Source organism: Lepus europaeus, chromosome 9, assembly GCF_033115175.1.
Source record: "Lepus europaeus isolate LE1 chromosome 9, mLepTim1.pri, whole genome shotgun sequence".
Lineage (NCBI taxonomy): Eukaryota > Metazoa > Chordata > Mammalia > Lagomorpha > Leporidae > Lepus > Lepus europaeus.
In genome coordinates, this window is record NC_084835.1 from 26422662 (window position 1) to 26440297 (window position 17636).

General features: G+C 66.2%; 1 protein-coding gene across 1 annotated transcript in view; it reads left to right on the plus strand.

The window, feature by feature from the left end:
- The window catches only part of STAB1 (stabilin 1), a 25265-nt gene continuing 7629 nt past the window's right edge, over positions 1–17636 (plus strand). The window contains exons 1-37 of the mRNA XM_062201037.1: positions 1–120; positions 3731–3867; positions 4134–4249; positions 4609–4694; positions 4762–4831; positions 5155–5250; positions 5503–5613; positions 5818–6014; positions 6247–6377; positions 6505–6632; positions 6871–6959; positions 7134–7265; positions 7352–7492; positions 7620–7682; positions 7859–7972; positions 8053–8106; positions 8280–8360; positions 8712–8870; positions 9628–9690; positions 9910–10005; positions 10197–10283; positions 11820–11931; positions 12382–12568; positions 12652–12745; positions 12834–12992; positions 14073–14168; positions 14696–14791; positions 14943–14990; positions 15135–15265; positions 15395–15506; positions 15784–15861; positions 15986–16084; positions 16200–16298; positions 16415–16546; positions 16726–16854; positions 16988–17044; positions 17291–17374. Coding sequence (XP_062057021.1) covers positions 52–120; positions 3731–3867; positions 4134–4249; positions 4609–4694; positions 4762–4831; positions 5155–5250; positions 5503–5613; positions 5818–6014; positions 6247–6377; positions 6505–6632; positions 6871–6959; positions 7134–7265; positions 7352–7492; positions 7620–7682; positions 7859–7972; positions 8053–8106; positions 8280–8360; positions 8712–8870; positions 9628–9690; positions 9910–10005; positions 10197–10283; positions 11820–11931; positions 12382–12568; positions 12652–12745; positions 12834–12992; positions 14073–14168; positions 14696–14791; positions 14943–14990; positions 15135–15265; positions 15395–15506; positions 15784–15861; positions 15986–16084; positions 16200–16298; positions 16415–16546; positions 16726–16854; positions 16988–17044; positions 17291–17374 — 3933 coding nt within the window. The 5' untranslated portion in view covers positions 1–51. The remainder of the gene's footprint in view (positions 121–3730; positions 3868–4133; positions 4250–4608; positions 4695–4761; positions 4832–5154; positions 5251–5502; positions 5614–5817; positions 6015–6246; positions 6378–6504; positions 6633–6870; positions 6960–7133; positions 7266–7351; positions 7493–7619; positions 7683–7858; positions 7973–8052; positions 8107–8279; positions 8361–8711; positions 8871–9627; positions 9691–9909; positions 10006–10196; positions 10284–11819; positions 11932–12381; positions 12569–12651; positions 12746–12833; positions 12993–14072; positions 14169–14695; positions 14792–14942; positions 14991–15134; positions 15266–15394; positions 15507–15783; positions 15862–15985; positions 16085–16199; positions 16299–16414; positions 16547–16725; positions 16855–16987; positions 17045–17290; positions 17375–17636) is intronic.

A 17636-nucleotide genomic window follows, 5' to 3' on the forward strand; every position in this document is an offset into this window, starting at 1 on the left:
GCCTCCCGGAGCTCACTCCCCCAGCTCTCCTGCCCCGTGCGCCCGCCAGCCATGGTGGGGGCCCGGGGCCTCCTCCTGCTCTGTTTCCTGGCCGGTTCCAGCCTCGTCAGGGCTCAGAAGGTGAGTGAGCTGGCTGTAGGGCTCTTAGGATCCCCCACCCTGCCCTGCGCCAGTGCTGGGAGCAGGCAGGGACTGGGTGGAGGGGGCCCAGGCCTGAGTGGGCCCCAGCGGCCAGGCTGTTGCACCCACCTCCCCCGGGGCTGGGGTCTGTGTCTGGCACCTGGGGGGCAGGGGTGAGTCACCCACTTGTCTCCAGCCGCGTGCAGGCTCGCCAGCCTGCAGGTGAGGGGTCCTCCTGCACCCGCCTGGGTCAGAGGTGCCAGGAGGCGCTGTGAGTCGCTCACCCCCACCCCACCCAGCAAGCAGCTGCCACCAGGAAGCCTCCCGAGCCACTGGGACAGCCTCTGTCCTGGACACGTCCCCTTCAGCCTTCACCGCCCCCGGGCACACGTCCTGTTGTGCTGCTCGCGAGGAAGCAGGGGCCGGGGACAGTGTTGCAGGCCATCCCGGGCTCAGACGCCCCTGCGGCTTGGTCCTATTGGGACCGTGTGTGCCGGCCGCCCAGGCCCCATGAGGGGCACGCTGCTCCGACTGGAGCTTCGGGAAGAATCCTCCACCCTGAGTGTGGCGCTCGAATGCCCCTGGCTGGGGCCTGCCTGCTGGCGAGGGGATGTCACAGGAGGAGCCGAGTCCCTCTGGACCTCAGTCCCTGTGGCACTCACGGGCAGGCAGACTTGCCCAGGACCCCGCTGCCAGGGCCCTGCCCCCACCTCACTCTGGTTCTTGGATGCCTGGACCCCCTCAGAAAGGTGGCAGGGGAGGGGTCTCACCACTTTGGGTTCAGGCTGGGGTTAGGGACAGGTTGATGGTGGTGACAGGGCTGCTGTGCTGAGCCCACCCACTCCTTGCCTCAGTTTCCCCATGTGTATAATGTGAGGGACTGGCAGAGGCTGACTCGGCTCCTTGGGCAGTGGGAACAGGGTCTCTGTTGTTGAGCCCGGGACTGGAGGTTTGTCCCTCTTCAGAGCCCATGCCTCTGGCCTCCCAAGGCTGCCATTCTGGGCTGGGACAGAGCCGGCCCGGGCCCAGGTTCCACGGGTCCTGGTGGTGAGGGCTGTGCGGTGCTGGCTTCTCCTCCCACCCATAGCCTCTCTGCCGGCCTCCCAAGAGCCCCTCTGTCAGTGCTGGGAAGGGGCTGTGGGTCAGCAGGCGGTAACGGGCACTGTGCAGGCGGGGCCTGAGCGCTCGGTGGGTCCCCCGTGCCTGCTCGGAGCTGGGTGTGCGCTGGCGAGGCTGCGCTCTTAGCAGGGCTTTGACGGGAGGGGGCTTTGCCCAGTGCCCAGTCCTGTGTCCTCCTTGCCCTGATGCGGGGCCTGGAGAAGCACGGGGGAGGGGGCTTCCTTGGATTCTGGACTGAGCCCGGGAAAGTCCGCAGGAGCTGCTCCCAGCTCTGGGGATTGCTTCCACCTTCTCGTCAACAGGCTTCTTGCTTTTGTCTGCTCCTCGGCCTCCAGCCACGTCTGCGTGGGAGCAGACATCACAGACGGGGCTCCCGGCTGGGGGCAGGGGCGCCCGGAGTGGGCTCAGGGCTGCCGGAGGCGGGGCTGACTCAGCAGTGGGCTCTCGCCGCCCGCAGGCCCCATAGGACAGTGGGCGGGCGGCAGCTGCGGATGCTGGCTGACTCCTGGCCCCAGGCAGAGGCGGGGCCCGAGTGTGGCCTTGGGTGTGGAAGCGGCTCTCCATCCGTCACTGTCACACACACGTTGACAAACACAGGCCCATCCTTGCCGCGGCTGCTTCTAGCCGGGGCTCTGCCCAAGAGCCTTTAGCCAAGGCTCTCCTGGGAGGGCTGTCCCCCGCCTGGCGGCCCAGGTGGCCTCGAGGGGGAGCCTGCTGCCCGCCAAGCCCATGCCCTGAGCCAGCGGCTCCTTGGCCCCGGTGCCCCCACCCTGCCTCGAGTTACCCAACTTCCTAGTCCCTCTCTGGCTCAGCAAAGCTGAGGTTCAGGGTGTGGGCAGCAAGACCGCAGCCTCCGGGCCTGCGGCGGGCACCGAGGCTGCCACCAGAAGCTTCCCTCCCCGCAGACCGCAGAGGCCCGGGAGCCCCGTGCGCTTCGGAGGAAAGTGCTGTGGCCACCACTTCTGCTTTCCTCTCCTCGGAGCATCCTCACATCTGCACTTGGCTCTAGGAAAAGGCCGCGTGGACGCGCGTGGCTTCCAGCAGCCGCGGTCCACGCCCCCACAATTCGCCTCCGTCAGGACGCGCCCCCGTCTGCCCCTTCCTCCTACAGTCGGGCTCTGCTCCCCCGGGGTGCTGCTCCGGGCTACTGGGCATTGGCTGCCATAAACTGCCCCAGCGCCAGACTGCAGGGCTTGGGCCAGCCAGAGAGGGGGGCTGTCGGGCCCTGGTCATGGTGGCAGAACAGACCCCTCCCAGATTCCACGCCTTCTTGGGAGCCGAGTTTCACCCCAAAGCATGCCACCCCCCTCGACCCTCACTTCCAACCCCCCAACCCCCACCTCCACCTCGGCAGCCTCAGGCGCTGGCCCCTTGCCCCTGGGTGCCCACCCCCACCGCTCCTGCGTTCCCGGGCAGCGACCAGGGGCGCGTTTCAAACGCAGACTGCGCTCTGGGGCCGCCCCCGGCCTGGCATACGTGTGTGCACGCCTTCCTGCTCCCCACCGTAGCCTCTGTGTGCCCTCAGCCGGGAGCAGTCCTCTGACAACTCCCCGGCAGCCTCCAGACCCCACGTCAGCTGTCCCTTCCTCCAGGGAGCCGCCTGGGGCCTCTCCGCTCCCTGGTGCTGGGCCCGTGGACCGCTCCGGCCGAGTGCTGCAGACTTTGTGTGCAGGAGCTCGCTCCAGCCGCAGCTCCCGGGACCGGGCCTCCTCGGAGCTCTGGGCAGCAGGGCGGGGCTTCAAGCTCAGCTAAAAGGCGTCACAGGACAGCTGCGCGGGTGGAGGCTGCTGGTGACGAGGGGAGGGCTGGCCCCCCTGTGCACCCCACTTGTGCCCACGAATGAGGGCCGAGTCCCTGTACTATTAGATGTGTCAGACAGGTCGCTTTGTTTTTTCAAAGATTTATTTATGAGTAAGGAAGTTAGTGAGCTTCTATCCACTGGTTCGCTCCTTAAATGGCCGCAACCCACTGGGGCTGGGCCAGGCAGAAGCCAGGAGCTTCTTCCAGGTCTCCCACGTGGGTGCAGGGGCCCAAGGTCTTGGGCCATCATCTGCTGCTTTCCCAGGGGCGTTAGCAGGGAGCGGGATTAGAAGTGGGGCAGCCGGGACTTGAACCAGCACCCACCTGGGATGGCAGGGTTGCAGGCAGTGGCTTAGCCTACTGTGCCATGGCACCGGCCCTACTTGTTGATTTTTTAGATGGAAAGCAGAAAGAGGCTGGGGGAGTGGCTCCCCGCCTGGCACCGTTGCTGGGTGGCTGGGCCTGGCTTCTACTTTGTTCTCCTGATGGGGGCTGAGGTGGGACGAGATGTCTGGGTCCCCCTCGTGTCAGAAGCCATAGACTCTGGGGCCGGCCTGGTGGCACCGTGGGTTCCTGAGGCCTTGCCCTGCTTCTTGTATTCCCATTCAACGGATAGAGAACCGAGGCCCGAGGGTGCCAGGCCTGGGTGCGCGGTCCAGGCCCCTCATGCCACACCTTGCCCTTGGCCCAGGTGCGGTCCAAGCGCTGTGATGTGAAGACCAGGTTCGTCACCCACGTCCCCTGCACCACGTGCGCTGTCATCAAGAAGCAGGCGTGTCCCTGGGGCTGGCTTCAGCACTTCCCGGAGAAGATATTCCATGACTGCCGGTGCGGGGGCGTGCGGCATGGTGGCGGAGGAGGGGGCGACAGGCCTGCGGGGTTGAGGGCAAGGAGTCGTGTGCGCGTGCCGCTGGAGTCCCCAGGGAAGCAGAGACCAGGGAGGAAGAGTGGGGTGTGCTGGGTGCCTACCGTGTGCGGGGCCCTGCGCCCAGCCCCGAGCCAGGCAGAGAGAGGGGAGGTGGGGGCGGGAGCCGCGGAAGGTGTCGGGGCTGAGTGTGGGAGCCCCCCTGGACTGTGTCCCCCCTCTTGCCCAGCTACGAGGTCCAGCTGGGGGATGCGCTGATGTCCCTGAGCGGCTGCAGCCTGGAGTGCTGGAAAGACGTGGTGCAGAAGGCCTGCTGCCCCGGCTACTGGGGCTCCCAGTGCTACGGTATGGGGCTGCCCGGGCCACGGCGGGTCCCAGTGCCACGGTACGGGGCTGCCCGGGCCACGGCGGGTCCCAGTGCCACGGTACGGGGCTGCCCGGGCCACGGCGGGTCCCAGTGCCACGGTACGGGGCTGCCCGGGCCACGGCGGGTCCCAGTGCCACGGTACGGGGCTGCCCGGGCCACGGCGGGTCCCAGTGCCACGGTACGGGGCTGCCCGGGCCACGGCGGGTCCCAGTGCCACGGTGTAGGTGGTCCTGGACTCGCTGCCTGCCACCCCCAGCAACGAGCAGCTGCCCTGGCTCTGGCTGCCCCGGGGTGGGGCTGGGGGCATAGAGCTGAGTTCTGGGGGCGGGGTCCACAGAGTGCCCTGGAGGTGCCGAGACCCCATGTAACGGCCGTGGGACCTGTCTGGATGGCATAGCTGGCAACGGGACCTGTGTGTGCCAGGTGAGAGCCGGGCAGGGTTGGGGGCAGGGCCTGGAGGTGCCATGCTGAGTTGGGCATCCATCGCTAGGAGAACTTCAGCGGCTCCGCCTGCCAGGAGTGCCGAGACACCGATCGCTTTGGGCCTGACTGCCTGTCAAGTGAGTACCTGCTAGCTGGGAAGGCAGGCCCAAGGTGTCCCGGGGCCGCGGGGGTGCAGTCCCCACAGCCAACCCTCTTGGTCTTTTACACCCCTTGCAGGGGCGCCTGCTTGCTTTTGTCACACCCCCTGGGCCTTTGCACATGCTGTTCTTAGTGGTCTCCTCCAGGGAGCCCTCTTTGAATTCCCCTTCCCTTTCCTTCTCTGGACTCCTGGGGTTGCACCTGCATAGCCGAGGTCTAAAAACAGAGGGCAGGGACCCAACGACCTTGCGTGTGTCTGGGTGAGGCTGGTGTTCCACCTGTCCTTGTGTGTCCTCCCCAGAGTGCAGCTGTGTGCACGGTGTGTGCAGGCATGGGCCGCGAGGGGACGGCAGCTGCCAGTGCTTTCCTGGATACAGTGGGCCCCGCTGTGACCAAGGTGAGCAATGCTGCTAGGCTAGCCTGGGGCAACGGGCAGCCGGAATGGTGGGTCCTGGGCGGGACTTCTGCCTGCAGCCTGGTCCTGGGGAGGAGTGGGGTGGGGTGTCATCCAGGACCTCCACTGACCGGAGGCCCAGAGAGGGCAGGGCTGTGGTCAGAGTCACACAGCAAATTAGCCAGAGCCCCTCTGCCCCGTGCTCCCCCGGCCTGGGAGTTGGCGTGCTCACAGAACTCTCTCCTGCCCACGCAGAGGTGCCCACCTGTCAGGCTCTGCAGTGCCCACGGAACTCCGAGTGCTCTGCAGAGGCCCCCGCCTGCCGCTGCCTGCCTGGTTACACCCAGGAGGGCAGCAGATGCCTGGGTGAGCCTGCGGCTGGGAACACGGGGCCTCCAGCTGGAGGCGAGTGGGGGCAGGGGCTGGGAGGGGGCCCCCCAGCACAGCTGGTGCCATCTGCGGGTGGGGCTCTCCCGAGGGCGGGGGCCAGACCAAGTCCCCCTTGGGAAGCTGTGCAGGAGGCAGGGCTCCCAGGTGCCCCGCTCACATGGGTGCACTCCGCCCCGGCAGCGCCTGACCCCTGCCAGCCGTCTCCCTGCTCCCCGCTGGCCCGGTGCTCGGTGAGCCCCACAGGGCAGGCTCAGTGCGACTGTCCCGAGAACTACGATGGGGACGGGACGGTGTGTCTGCCCGTGGATCCGTGCACCACCAACTCCGGGGGCTGCCCCAGGAATTCCACCTCGTGTGTGTACCTGAAGCCAGGCAAGGTGAGTCAGTGTCCCCGCCCCCCAGGGCCCCGCCGCACTCCCCGCTTCCACGCCGGCGACAGAACCCCGGCGAGCCCTAGGCCCTTCTGCCCCCTTGTAGGATGCGGGGAGGACGGCAGCCGTGCCCCTGGAGGGCCGTGGTGGGGGCCCAGGAGGGCTGGGTGGGCGCAGGGGACGCCCGCGGTTCTCACCGATTGTGGTGCTGTCCCTTCCTGCCCCCGCCGACGGCCAGGCTGTCTGCTCCTGTCTGCAAGGCCTGTCGAGCATCAGGCACAACACCTCCGCTGGCTGCGCTGCCATGTGCTACCCCTACACTTGTGACAAGTCGGCCACCTGCCAGGTGACCCCCAATGGGAAGCTCAGGTAGGCACAGAGGCCTCAGGGGGGCCCCCGGGCAGAGCAGAGGGGGTGGACCGGGCTCAGGGGCCCTGAGGGAGGGGTGGGGTATCGGCCGTGTCCCCTGCCCTGACCGCTTCTCCCTGGCCCCTAGCTGTGTGTGCAAGGAGGGCGAGGTAGGGGACGGGCGCGCCTGCTACGGAAACCTGCTCCACGAGGTGCAGAAGGCCAGCCGGACGGGTGTGATGTTCGTGCGGCTTCAAGCGGCCATCAGCATGCTGGGTGTGTGACGGCCGCCGCCTGCCCGGGCCCCGGCCCCTGACCCCGCTGGCAGGGGCCGGGGACACCTCTGCCAAGACTCCCAACTCCCTTTGAGAGAGCTGTAAACAGAAACTGGGCTGCAATGGGGTTGGGGGCTGGCCCCTGACCCCGAGACCCCGCCTCAGTACCCCCAAACCCAGGCCCGATACCTGGGGGGCTCCCCGGGTCCTTTCTGATGCCCCCTCTCCTGCTCCCCCAGAGCAGGGCTGTCGAGAGATCCTCACCACGTCCGGCCCGTTCACCGTGCTGGTGCCGTCCGTCTCCTCCCCCGCCTCCAGGACCATGAACGTGAGTCCCACCCCGCCGCTGAGTGGGTCCCGGCCCCTGCCTCCGCCCTGGTCTTCAGGGCCCTGAGAGGGTCTCCCTTTGTGCACTCGGGGCGCAGAAGCCTGGTGGCACTTGGTCCCCTGCGGCGCTGGCCGGCTGACGGCTGAGTGGCGCTCTTGTCCCCGCGTGCCGCAGGCCTCCCTCGCCCAGCAGCTCTGTAGACAGCACATTGTCGCGGGGCAGCACTTGCTGGATGTGCGAGCCTCACAAACGCACAGGTGGTGGACACTGGCCGGGCAGGAGATCACCCTCACCGCCAACCGCCTGGTAAGCAGGGACCCAGGAGACATGGTGAGGGCGTGGTAGTGGGCGGCGGCTGCCGTGGGGGTGACAGACACCTGGCATCTTGGCAGAGCTACTCCTACAAGTACAGCGACCAGCCCCAGCAGAAGGTCAGCGTCCAACAGGCCAACTACGTGGCCGCCAATGGCGTCTTCCACGTGGTCAGTGCCCTGCGCTGGCAGCCCCCCGCCGGGCTCACTGCGGACCCCGAGGTGAGCCAGCACCCTCCCCTCCCCACCCCCTGCCACTGGGTGAACTCTGACCTGCACGGAAGTCGGGGAGGTGGGGGCACCCGGCCTCCCCGGCCCCGGAGGCCCTCACGCCCCTCCCTTCCCGCAGAGAACCATCGAGGGGATCCTGGCTTCCAACGAGGTCTTCAGTCGCTTTCAGACCATCCTGGAGGTGAGCCGGGGACTGTGCCAGGACTCCTGACTGTAGGTCTGCCGCGCAGTGACCTGGGGTTCTGGGGTAGCAGGGACCCGGTGGCCTGTGTCCTCTTACCAGGTGGGAGTTCGGGCCTGGGCGGTGCAGGGCCTGGGCAGGGCTCCGCCCCCCGAGCCTTCCTCTGGCCGCTGCAGAACTGTGGGCTGCCTTCCATCCTGGACGGCCCTGGGCCCTTCACCGTCTTCGCCCCAAGCAACGAGGCCGTGGACGGCCTGCGCGACGGCCGCCTGATTTACCTCTTCACCGCCGTAAGTCGGGCCTGGAGAAGGGGCTGCGGGTCTGGGGGCACTGGGGCCTCCGGGAGCCAAACCCCCCCTCTCCCTCCCAGGGTGTTTCCAAGCTGCAGGAGCTGGTGAGGCACCACATCTTCAGCCAAGGCCAGGTAGGAGGCCCTCGCATGGCCGCGGGGCTGACGTGGGCTCTGATCCTCCCGGGGTCCCTTCCTCCCCTTCCTGCTCCCATGTGGCCTCCCATAGCACAGAGGAGGGGGGAGCTGTGAGGCACCTGGCAGGGTGCGGCCAGTGCCCAGCCTGAAGCCACCCCGCCTCGCCCCAGCTGACTGTGGACAAGCTCATCTCCAAGGGCCGCGTCCTCACCATGGCAAACCAGGTGCTGGCTGTGAACATCTCCGCGGAGGTGAGCGCCAAGGGCAGCCATGATGAAGGGCCCGGCCTCTTTCAGACCTGCCTGGGGCTCCGGGCCCGTGGCAGGCATGATATTCTGCTGGCCCTGGTGGGATTCACGGGTGGGTGGGGGGAGCAGACTCAGGCCAAACTCTTCTCCGTGGGTGCAGTGGGGCAGAGGGCTCCCGGGAGGTGGAGGGTGAGCCACGTGGGGTAAGGGCTGGGACAGAGCTGTCGGCCGGAGCGGAGGGACACAAGGTGGGCATAGCAGGCTAGGCTTTGAACAGTGCGCTGAGCCATGAGGCCCTGCAGGTGGGCGGCCGGGGCTGGGCAGGGGGAGGTGGACATGGGACCTCTGCCGCAGGGGCGCATCCAGCTGGGGCCCGAGGGGGTCCCGCTGCGGAGAGTGGACGTGCTGGCGGCCAATGGCGTGATCCACCTGCTGGAGGGCGTCCTGCTGCCGCCCACCATCCTGCCCATCCTCCCCAAGCATTGCAACGAGGAGCAGCACCAGGTCGTGGCGGTGAGCACCGGCGCCTGCAGGCCACGGGCCCCACCTTGCCTGCTCGCTGGTCCCTGCCCTGGGTAGTTTCTCGGGAAGGAGACTGATCTTGGCTGGCAGTTCCGGAAGTCCGAGAGCACCTGCTCGGGCTTCTGGTGAGGGCCTCACCACGGCGGGCAGGCGGGCCATGCCGGAGACGAGACGGAGTGCCAGGCTGGCCAAACCACTCTCAGCTCGTTCTCAGGGTAACTCTGCCACTCTCCTGGAAACCACATTGTCCCTGCCGTGAGGTGCAGCCCCCAGGACCGCAAAGGCCACTGCAATACTGGGGATCTCACTTCAATGACCCTTGGTGGAGACCAAGCACATTGAGACCACAGTGGGCACCGAGTCAGCACGTGGCCTACTGGGGGCTCAGGCCCAGCCTCAGCTCCAAGGGTCCTCCTGGCCTGCCCCCTGCCTGGGCCTCCAGAGTCCCAGCGAGAGCCCTGGCAGGGGTGACCCCTGCCCGATGCATCAGCGATGGGCCTGGCCCTCCTCAGAGGTGCTGTCACTTGCTGGGGACCTGCGCCTGGCTGCCCTGCAGGTTGTCCAAAGCTGCCTCACGCTTCGCTCCGCCAAGCCTTGGCCTTTGCTCTTTTCTTTGCCTGGAATGCTCACCCCTGGCCTTCCTGTGGGTGGCTCCATCTCATTCTCGTGTTTTCAGAGTTTACCGAACAAATACACAGTAACTAACCCCGCTCCCCTCTCCTCTCTGCCCGCCCCCCGGCCTGCCCAGGGCTCCTGTGTGGATTGCCACGCTCTGAACACCAGCACGTGCCCCCCCAACAGCGTGAGGCTGGTGAGCACCCTGCAGCCTGGCCGCTGGGCCCCCCACTCACAACCGCCTGCTGAGGTTCCCGCCCCAGGTCGCAGCAGGGAGGGGGAGTGGCCAGGCCGGGAGACTTGGGAGACTCGGTGTCTCACTGAGGGGCGGGCTGGGCCCAGGGAGGGGCTGAGCTTGGCAAAGGGGCTGGCCCAGGGTGCAGCCCTGCTGACTGGCTGGCTCAACCCGGCCCAGGACATGCTGCCCAAGGAGTGTGTCTACACCCACGACCCTGCCGGGCTCAATGTGATGAGGAAGGGCTGTGCCCACTACTGCAACCAGACCACCATGGTGAGCCCGGGCTGAGTGACCACTCCCTGCAGCCCCAGGGCGGGGCGGGGTGGGACGGGGCGCTGTGCTGCAGCTCAGGGGTGGAGCAGGACCTCCCCCACTCCTTCCTCTAGAGGTGGGGGCCAGGGAGTGGCCGCAGCAGGGTGGGGGCAAGACCTGGCTGCACTGGGACCTGGGACCCTCTCTTCCAGAAACTCGGCTGCTGCAAAGGGTTTTTTGGGCCTGACTGCACCCAGTGTCCTGGGGGCTTCTCCAACCCCTGCTACGGCAAAGGCAACGTGAGTCTCGTGGCGGGTGGGGGCTCCCGCCGAGCAGGCTGGGACGGCTGGGCCTGTGTCGGAGCCTCGCCCGCCTCTCTCTGGCCTTACTGATGGACGTTGGGCCAACTCATTTGCAGTATGTTAATTAGGTACAATGGACTGGTAGATTTTTGCATCTGTTTTCAAAAAGGCTCTTGGCCAGTAGTTGTCTTGGGTGTTCTGTTTTTGCCGCCTTGTACTATCAGGGTTGGTTTGGCATCTGGTGATGGGAAGAAGGTAGGAGTCCATCTCTAGAGCAGGCGGAAGTCACCCGTAAACCCTGCAGGGCCGGCTACCTTCAGAGGGCTAGTTCTTTTTTTTTTTTTTTTTTAATTTTATTTTTGACAGGCAGAGTGGACAGTGAGAGAGAGAGACAGAGAGAAAGGTCTTCCTTTTGCCGTTGGTTCACCCTCCAATGGCCGCCGCAGCCGGCGCGCTGCAGCCTGTGCACCACGCTGAGCCAATGGCAGGAGCCAGGTGCTTATCCTGGTCTCCCATGGGGTGCAGGGCCCAAGGACTTGGGCCATCCTCCATTGCACTCCATGGCCACAGCAGAGAGCTGGCCTGGAAGAGGGGCAACTGGGACAGAACCCGGCACCCCGACTGGGACTAGAACCCCGTGTGCCGGCGCCGCTAGGCGGAGGATTAGCCTTTTGAGCCGCGGCGCCGGCCAGGGGGCTAGTTCTTTGGCAGTGTCAGTGAGTTGAAAGGTTCCTTTAGGTGCTGACGCTGTGGTGTACTGGGTTAAGCTGCCACCTTGCCACCTGTCACGCCAGCAGCCCATAAGGGCGCCAGTTGATGTCCCCCACTGCTCCTCTTCTGATCCAGCTCCCTGCTAACACACTTGGGAAAGCAGTGGAAGATGGCCCAAGTGCTTGGGCCCCTGCACCCATGTGGGGAACCTGGAAAGACGCTCCTCTTGGCTTCAGCCTGGCCAAGGCTCAGCTGTTGTGGCCATTTGGCGAGGGAACCAGCTGATGGAATCTTTCTGTCTCTGTCACTCTGCCTTTCAAATAAACCTTTAAAAAATAGATTTATTTATTATTTGAAAGGCAAAGTGATACAGAAGGAGAGGGAGAGGGAGAGGGAGAGAGAAAGTCTTCCATCCACTGGTTTACTCCCCAAATGGCTGCAATGGCCAAATCTGGGCCAATTGGAAGCCAGGAGCCAGGAGTTTCTTCCAGGTCTGCCATGCAGGTGCAGGGGCCCAAGCACTTGGGCCATCTTCCACTGCTTTCCCAGGCACATTAGCAGGGAGCTGGATCGGAACTGGAGCAGCCAGGACTCAAACTGGCACCCATAGGGGATGCCGGCACTGCAGATGGCAGCTTTACCCACTATGCCACAGCACCAGCCCCAATAAATAAGTCTTCGAAGGGAGTTTTGTTTTGTTTCTAAGGATGAGGTGTTGGGGGAGCAGGAGCCGAGAGCCGACCAGCGCAGGGCGGGTGTGTGCGGGGCAGGGTGTGCAGAGCCCTTTGCCATGACTGATCCTTGCCCCTGCGCACCCCCCAGTGCAGCGATGGGATCCATGGCAACGGGGCCTGCCTCTGCTTCCCAGACTACAAGGGCATCGCCTGCCACATCTGCTCCAACCCAAACAAACACGGAGACCAGTGCCAGGAAGGTGGGTGACTGCGGCCCAGGCCGCCTCCAGGGACACGTGTCCTCCCAGAAAGGCCCCGGGCACTCCCCAGAGGGGAACAGCCCCCCAGGAAGAGGGATGAAGGCCACAGGCAGTGGAGGGAGACGTACGTGTTGTCTTCACCCATGCCAGGGAGAGAACTATGGTGTGGTCTAAAGCAGGCTTGAGGTCAGACACCCTGGAGAACTTCCTGATGGTGGTGTTGAGGGAAGGGCAGCCGGAATGGGGCGACTGAGAGCTCAGAATGCCCCCCCCCCACATTTTGTCCCCCTGTCCAGACTCTGGAATGCTCTCGGGTTGTGTGACCCTGAGGTCAATACTATACTGGCTGCCCGTTCCCAGCACCCCTCCCTTCCAAACCTATCCTGGCTCTCAGCCAGCCCTGCCTCCTGCCTCAGTTGGCCTGTTCCCTCTCTCATCCCCTCCGTGCAGACTGTGGCTGCGTCCATGGTCTGTGTGACAACCGTCCGGGCAGCGGAGGGGTGTGCCAGCACGGCACGTGTGCCCCTGGCTTCAGCGGCCGCTTCTGCAATGAGTCCACGGGGGACTGCGGGCCCACAGAGCTGGCCCAGCAGTGCCACCTGCACGCCCGCTGCGTCCGCCAGGGGGGTGTGGCCAGGTGAGGACTCGTGCCACTTCCCGGCCCCGCCTGTGACCTTGTGCTTGATTGGACGCTCAGTGCCTTTCTTTGTGCATCCCCAGATGCGTCTGTCTCGATGGCTTCGAGGGCGACGGCTACTCCTGCACGCGCAGCAGCCCCTGCTCCCGCCCGGACCGCGGAGGCTGCTCAGAAAACGTCAGTTCCCTGGCGACCTGGGGCAGGAGGCGGGGCTCCCTGGCCCTGCGCCCTGCATCCTCGACTCATTCGTCTGTGGCTCTCGCAGGCCGAGTGTGTCCCTGGGGCCCTGGGCACCTACAACTGCACATGCCACAAAGGCTGGAGCGGGGATGGCCGTGTGTGCGTGGCCATCGACGAGTGTGAGCTGGATGCTCGTGGCGGCTGCCACCGTGACGCCCTCTGCAGCTACGTGGGGCCTGGGCAGGTGAGGCACCGCAGAGCCAGGGGCGGCACAGGTGCATGCCTCCGTGCTGGGGTCTCTCCCTTGCCCCTGATGACCCCAGGGACACCCCCACTCCAATAGCTCCATCCCGGGATCTAGAGCCTCCGATGCAAATGAGGCGCCGGTTCTGAGCTGGAGCAGGATGCTCAGGCTTCGCTCGTGCACCCCTAGGCTCCCTGCATGTGATGGGACACCTGGGCGTGCCGGTCCCTGCCTTAGACTTTGGGAGCCAAACGGGAAAGCGCTGCTCACAGCGGTAGCATCGCAAACCATGGCTGAGTGGCAGGGTGGAACTTGGCAGTGTCACATTCGTTACACAGGATCTGGGAACCCAAGTGAAAGCATCAGGCCTGGCGAGCTGGGGTTCTGAGAGGCGCTGGAAGATTCCCGCTGTGCCAGCTGCTCGTGCAGGCTCAGCTTCTGCCTTGCCCAGGCCCGCGCAGGGCTCCCCACGCCATCGCGGCCTCCTGGCTGCCAGCGCCTGGGGCTAGGATGCAGAACTGGGGCTGAGGTGCCCCCACCCTTGCAAACAAGAGCCCCTAGGATGTGGGGGTCTCACTGGTCATTCACCAGCAGCGTGGCCAACCCAAGGGCACCGGCCTTCCAGGGGAGGGATCAGTCGGAGCCGCTGGACGGGGTGGCCAGCGAGCAGGTGGGGTGCGAGCTGCTGACTCCAGGGTTGGTCTTGGCAGACACATGCCCACACGCTGCACCCGTGGCCTCGGCAGCCTGAGGAGGGGCTTGGGCGCCTGGGGCAGAGGGTGGGTGAGCTCCGCTTCCCTGCCTGTGCAAATTGCTCCCTCAGCCCCAGCCCAGGAGCTAGTCTGCTCTCGAGATTGGGTGAGGGAACCTTTTTCCTGCCTAGGGCCACTTGCTTGTAGCATCGTCCACGGGCCCTCCAGAATGCTCAACTTAAAACTTAGCCTGCTACAGATGTGTTGAAGTTTGAGTCCCGCCTGCTAGGGCTCTGTCTCCCCTCTGGAGCACAGATCTCCAAGGGAGCCGTGGCCAGCAAGAGCCATGGAGCAGCGAGGTGAGGCCGCCCTGTTCTCGCCTCTCCAGAGCCGGTGCACCTGCAAGCTGGGCTTCGCTGGGGACGGCTACGAGTGCAGCCCCATTGACCCGTGCCGAGCAGGCAATGGAGGCTGCCATGACCTGGTGAGGGGGTACTCAGGGCCCTGGGGAGAGGGCCTGGCTTGCAGGGTTCCTGGTCTCTCCCATCAGGACTGGCATCTTTATAAGCCCCACATCACTCGCCGCAGCAGACAGTCTTCATGCCTCTTCATTGAGGCCACAGGGTTGAAAGAGCCAGTCCCAGCCCCTGCCCAGCCTCTCCTCTGTTCCTGAAGCCCCCAGAGCTCCTGTCCCCTGACCCCTTTCTGCTTCATACCCCTACAGCCCCTGGCTGGCCTGTCTGGCTCCGCCCCTCTCATTTCAGGCCTCCTGGGTCCTCCCTCCACCCTGGGCTTCCCCATGTCCATCTGCCTTGGGGGCGGGGGAGTGGGGAAATGCCATTAATCTCAAGTCAAATGCTTGTGACCTCCAAGAAGGACTGGCTGTGGGGAATCAGCCCTGAGAGGAAAGACTCGGCGGTTGGAGGGCCAGGAAGCAGCAGGCTTGGGGACAGTGGGAGCAGACGAAAGGGTGGCACGGGGTGCTGAATGGAGCCTGTGTCTCTGTCCCAGGCCACCTGCCGGGCAGTGGGAGGGGGCCAGCGGGTCTGTACCTGCCCCTCCGGCTTTGGAGGCGACGGCTTCAGCTGCTACGGAGACATCTTGCGGGTGATGGGGCTGAGTGTTCATCTCTGTGCTTGGGGAGGGGCCTCCTCTGTCCCTTGGTGGGGGAAGGGGCGGTGCTCAGGGCCCTGGGTGGGGGTGGGGAGGTTTGGTTTTCCCCTCAGAACCAAGGCTTCAGCCTTTTCCCTCCCCTTAGGAGCTGGAGGCAAATGCCCACTTCTCCGTCTTCTACGAATGGTTCAAGGTAGGACCAGGGTAGAATGCTGGGGGTGGGGGCCCAATCCAGGAGGCCTCCCTGGATGCAGGGGTGCTGCCTAACACCTCCAAGAGGCTGGGCGCGGAGGGCTGCCTTCTGTAGCTCCTGCCCCCACCCGCTGTGTGCACACAGAGTGCTGGCATCACCCTGCCCGCTGACAGCCGCGTCACGGCCCTCGTGCCTTCGGAGAACGCCGTCCGCAGGATGAGCTCCGAGGATCGAGACTTCTGGCTGCAGCCGAGGCGGCTGCCTGACCTGGTCAGGTGGGGCGGCCGCTCCCCGGGGGACCGAGGAGACCCGCGCCCTCGGCCCGCCTGTTGTCTGCAGGTTACCCTACGCGGGTTCTGTGACGCCTGCTAAATGGTACCAGCACCCCTCCCCTCCCGCCCCAGGGCCCATTTTCTCCAGGGCGCCTTCTCCGAGGAGGACCTGGCCCGGCTGGCTGGGCAGAACGTGTCCACCCTGAGCCCCACCACGCAGTGGGAGATCCGCCACGTCAGCACGGTACGTGGTGAGCTCTGGGTGGGGGAGGAGAGGGGGAAGGATGTGGGGTGCTCAAGTGGCCACAGCTCCCCCAGACCGCAGCCCCAGGGGGGGTGAGATCGGGGTCCCCTCCACTTGTCGGGGGCAGTCTGTCCTGTGTCTCTGTGCACGCACACGTCCGGGCCCTGCGGCGGGTCGGTGTGCCCGGTTGGTCGGCCCCAAGTCTGTGTCGGGGGCCAGGCCGGGCCACTGCGAGTGCGTGTCCGTGCCCACCGGAGCTCTCCCTGCCGCCTCGCAGAGGGTGTGGGTGCAGAACGCCAGCGTGGACGTGGCTGATCTCCTGGCCACCAATGGTGTCCTTCACATCCTGAGCCAGGTGCGGCCGGGGGAGGGGGAGCGGGAGGGGGCGGGGGAGGGCGGGGGAGGGCGGGGACCCTCCCAGGCAGGCCCAGGGCGGCCCAGGGCAGTGCCAGAGTGAACCGTGCCTCCCGCCATGCCAGGTCTTAGTCCCTCCGCGAGGGGATGCGCAGGCCGGGCCGGGGGTGCTGCAGCAGCTGGACTCTGTGCCTGCCTTCCACCTCTTCCGGGAGCTGCTGCAGGTAAGAGGGGGTGTTGCCCACCCGCCCCCGGGTCTGCAGGGCCGGCTGGCTCCGGGTGTGAGGACTGAGGACCCGTACGCCTGCCGCTTTCTCTGCCATCGTCCCTGTCCCCCAGCACCACAAGCTGGTGTCCCAGATCGAGGCCGCCACTGCCTACACCATCTTCGTGCCCATGAACCGCTCCCTGGAGGCCCAGGGCAACAGCAGCAGCCTGGTGAGCCCACCAGCGCGGGGGTGGGCGGGGGGCCGGCTGCCCCTCCCACGGCAAAGGGGCGCAGGTGTGACATGCTGGGCAGGGCACGGAGTCCCCGAGCTGATTCTGGCCCACAGGACGCCGACACGGTGCGCCACCATGTGATCCTGGGCGAGGCGCTGTCCCCCGAAGCCCTGCGGAAGGGGGGCCACCGCAACTCCCTCCTGGGCCCCGCCCACTGGCTCGTCTTCTACAACCACAGTGGCCAGGTCTGAGGGGCAAGGAGACCCTACCCTGGGGACCCTGCTCTGGAAGACCCCTCCCCTTTGGTGCGTCCTCACCTGAGCGTCTCCAACCGTGGGCTCAGGGAGACCCCTCCCATGAAGTGCCCCTCCTCCCCAGGGTGAGGGTGGGAGTGGACTCGGCCCCCTCCCGTCCCCCTCCCCAGCCGGAAGTGAACCACGTGCCGCTGGAAGGCCCTGTGCTGGAGGCCCCTGGCCGCTCCCTGTTTGGCCTCTCGGGGGTCCTGACGGTGGACTCCAGCCGCTGCCTGCACAGTCACGCCGAGGCCCTGCGGGTGAGATGCTGGGAGCAGCTGGTTGGCCCGGCTGGCAGGGAGGGTCGGTCCTCTGGTCAGCCTGCCCCGGTGAAAGGGCAGGGGGCTTGGGGGCCGCCCCCTGAGACCACCCGCCTTGTCCTCCTGCCCCCAGGAGAAATGCGTCAACTGCACCCGGAAGTTCCGCTGCACGCAGGGCTTCCAGCTGCAGGTGAGGCTGGGCCAAGCACAGCGCTGCCCTTGCTGCCCGGCCCCGACCTTGGCATCAGGCTGGGAGTGCTGTCCTGGGCGGGCTCGGGGCCCTGCCCGCTCTCGTCAGTCTGTCGGCCTCGGCCCCTCCCTTCCCCTTCTGCTAGTCTGTCTCACACACTCCGCCACCTGCAGTCCGTGTGTCTGTCTGTGCCCCCGACGCTAGCTGACCCCTCCTGCCTGTCCCTGTGTGTCCCTGTGTGTCCAGGACACACCCAGGAAGAGCTGCGTCTACAGGTCCGGCTTGTCCTTCTCCCGGGGCTGCTCCTACACCTGTGCCAAGAAGATCCAGGTTGGCCCTGGGCAGGGGGCTGGGGTGGGGGCCCGCCGGAGGAGCCGGGGTTGGCTTCAAGGGCAGAAGCAGGGCTGGGACCCCGGGGAGGTCAGTGAAGCAGGGGGGCGGGGGGAGAGGTCTGCAGTCCCAGGGCTAGGGTTTGTCCCTGTGTCCCCACTCAGGGACCCGGAAGGGGGCCCAGCAGCTGGGCTCGGCTCTGCTTCTCTCAGCTGCCCCAGCCGGGTCCCTGCAGCTGCGCCTTCTCCATCTGCCCGGACTG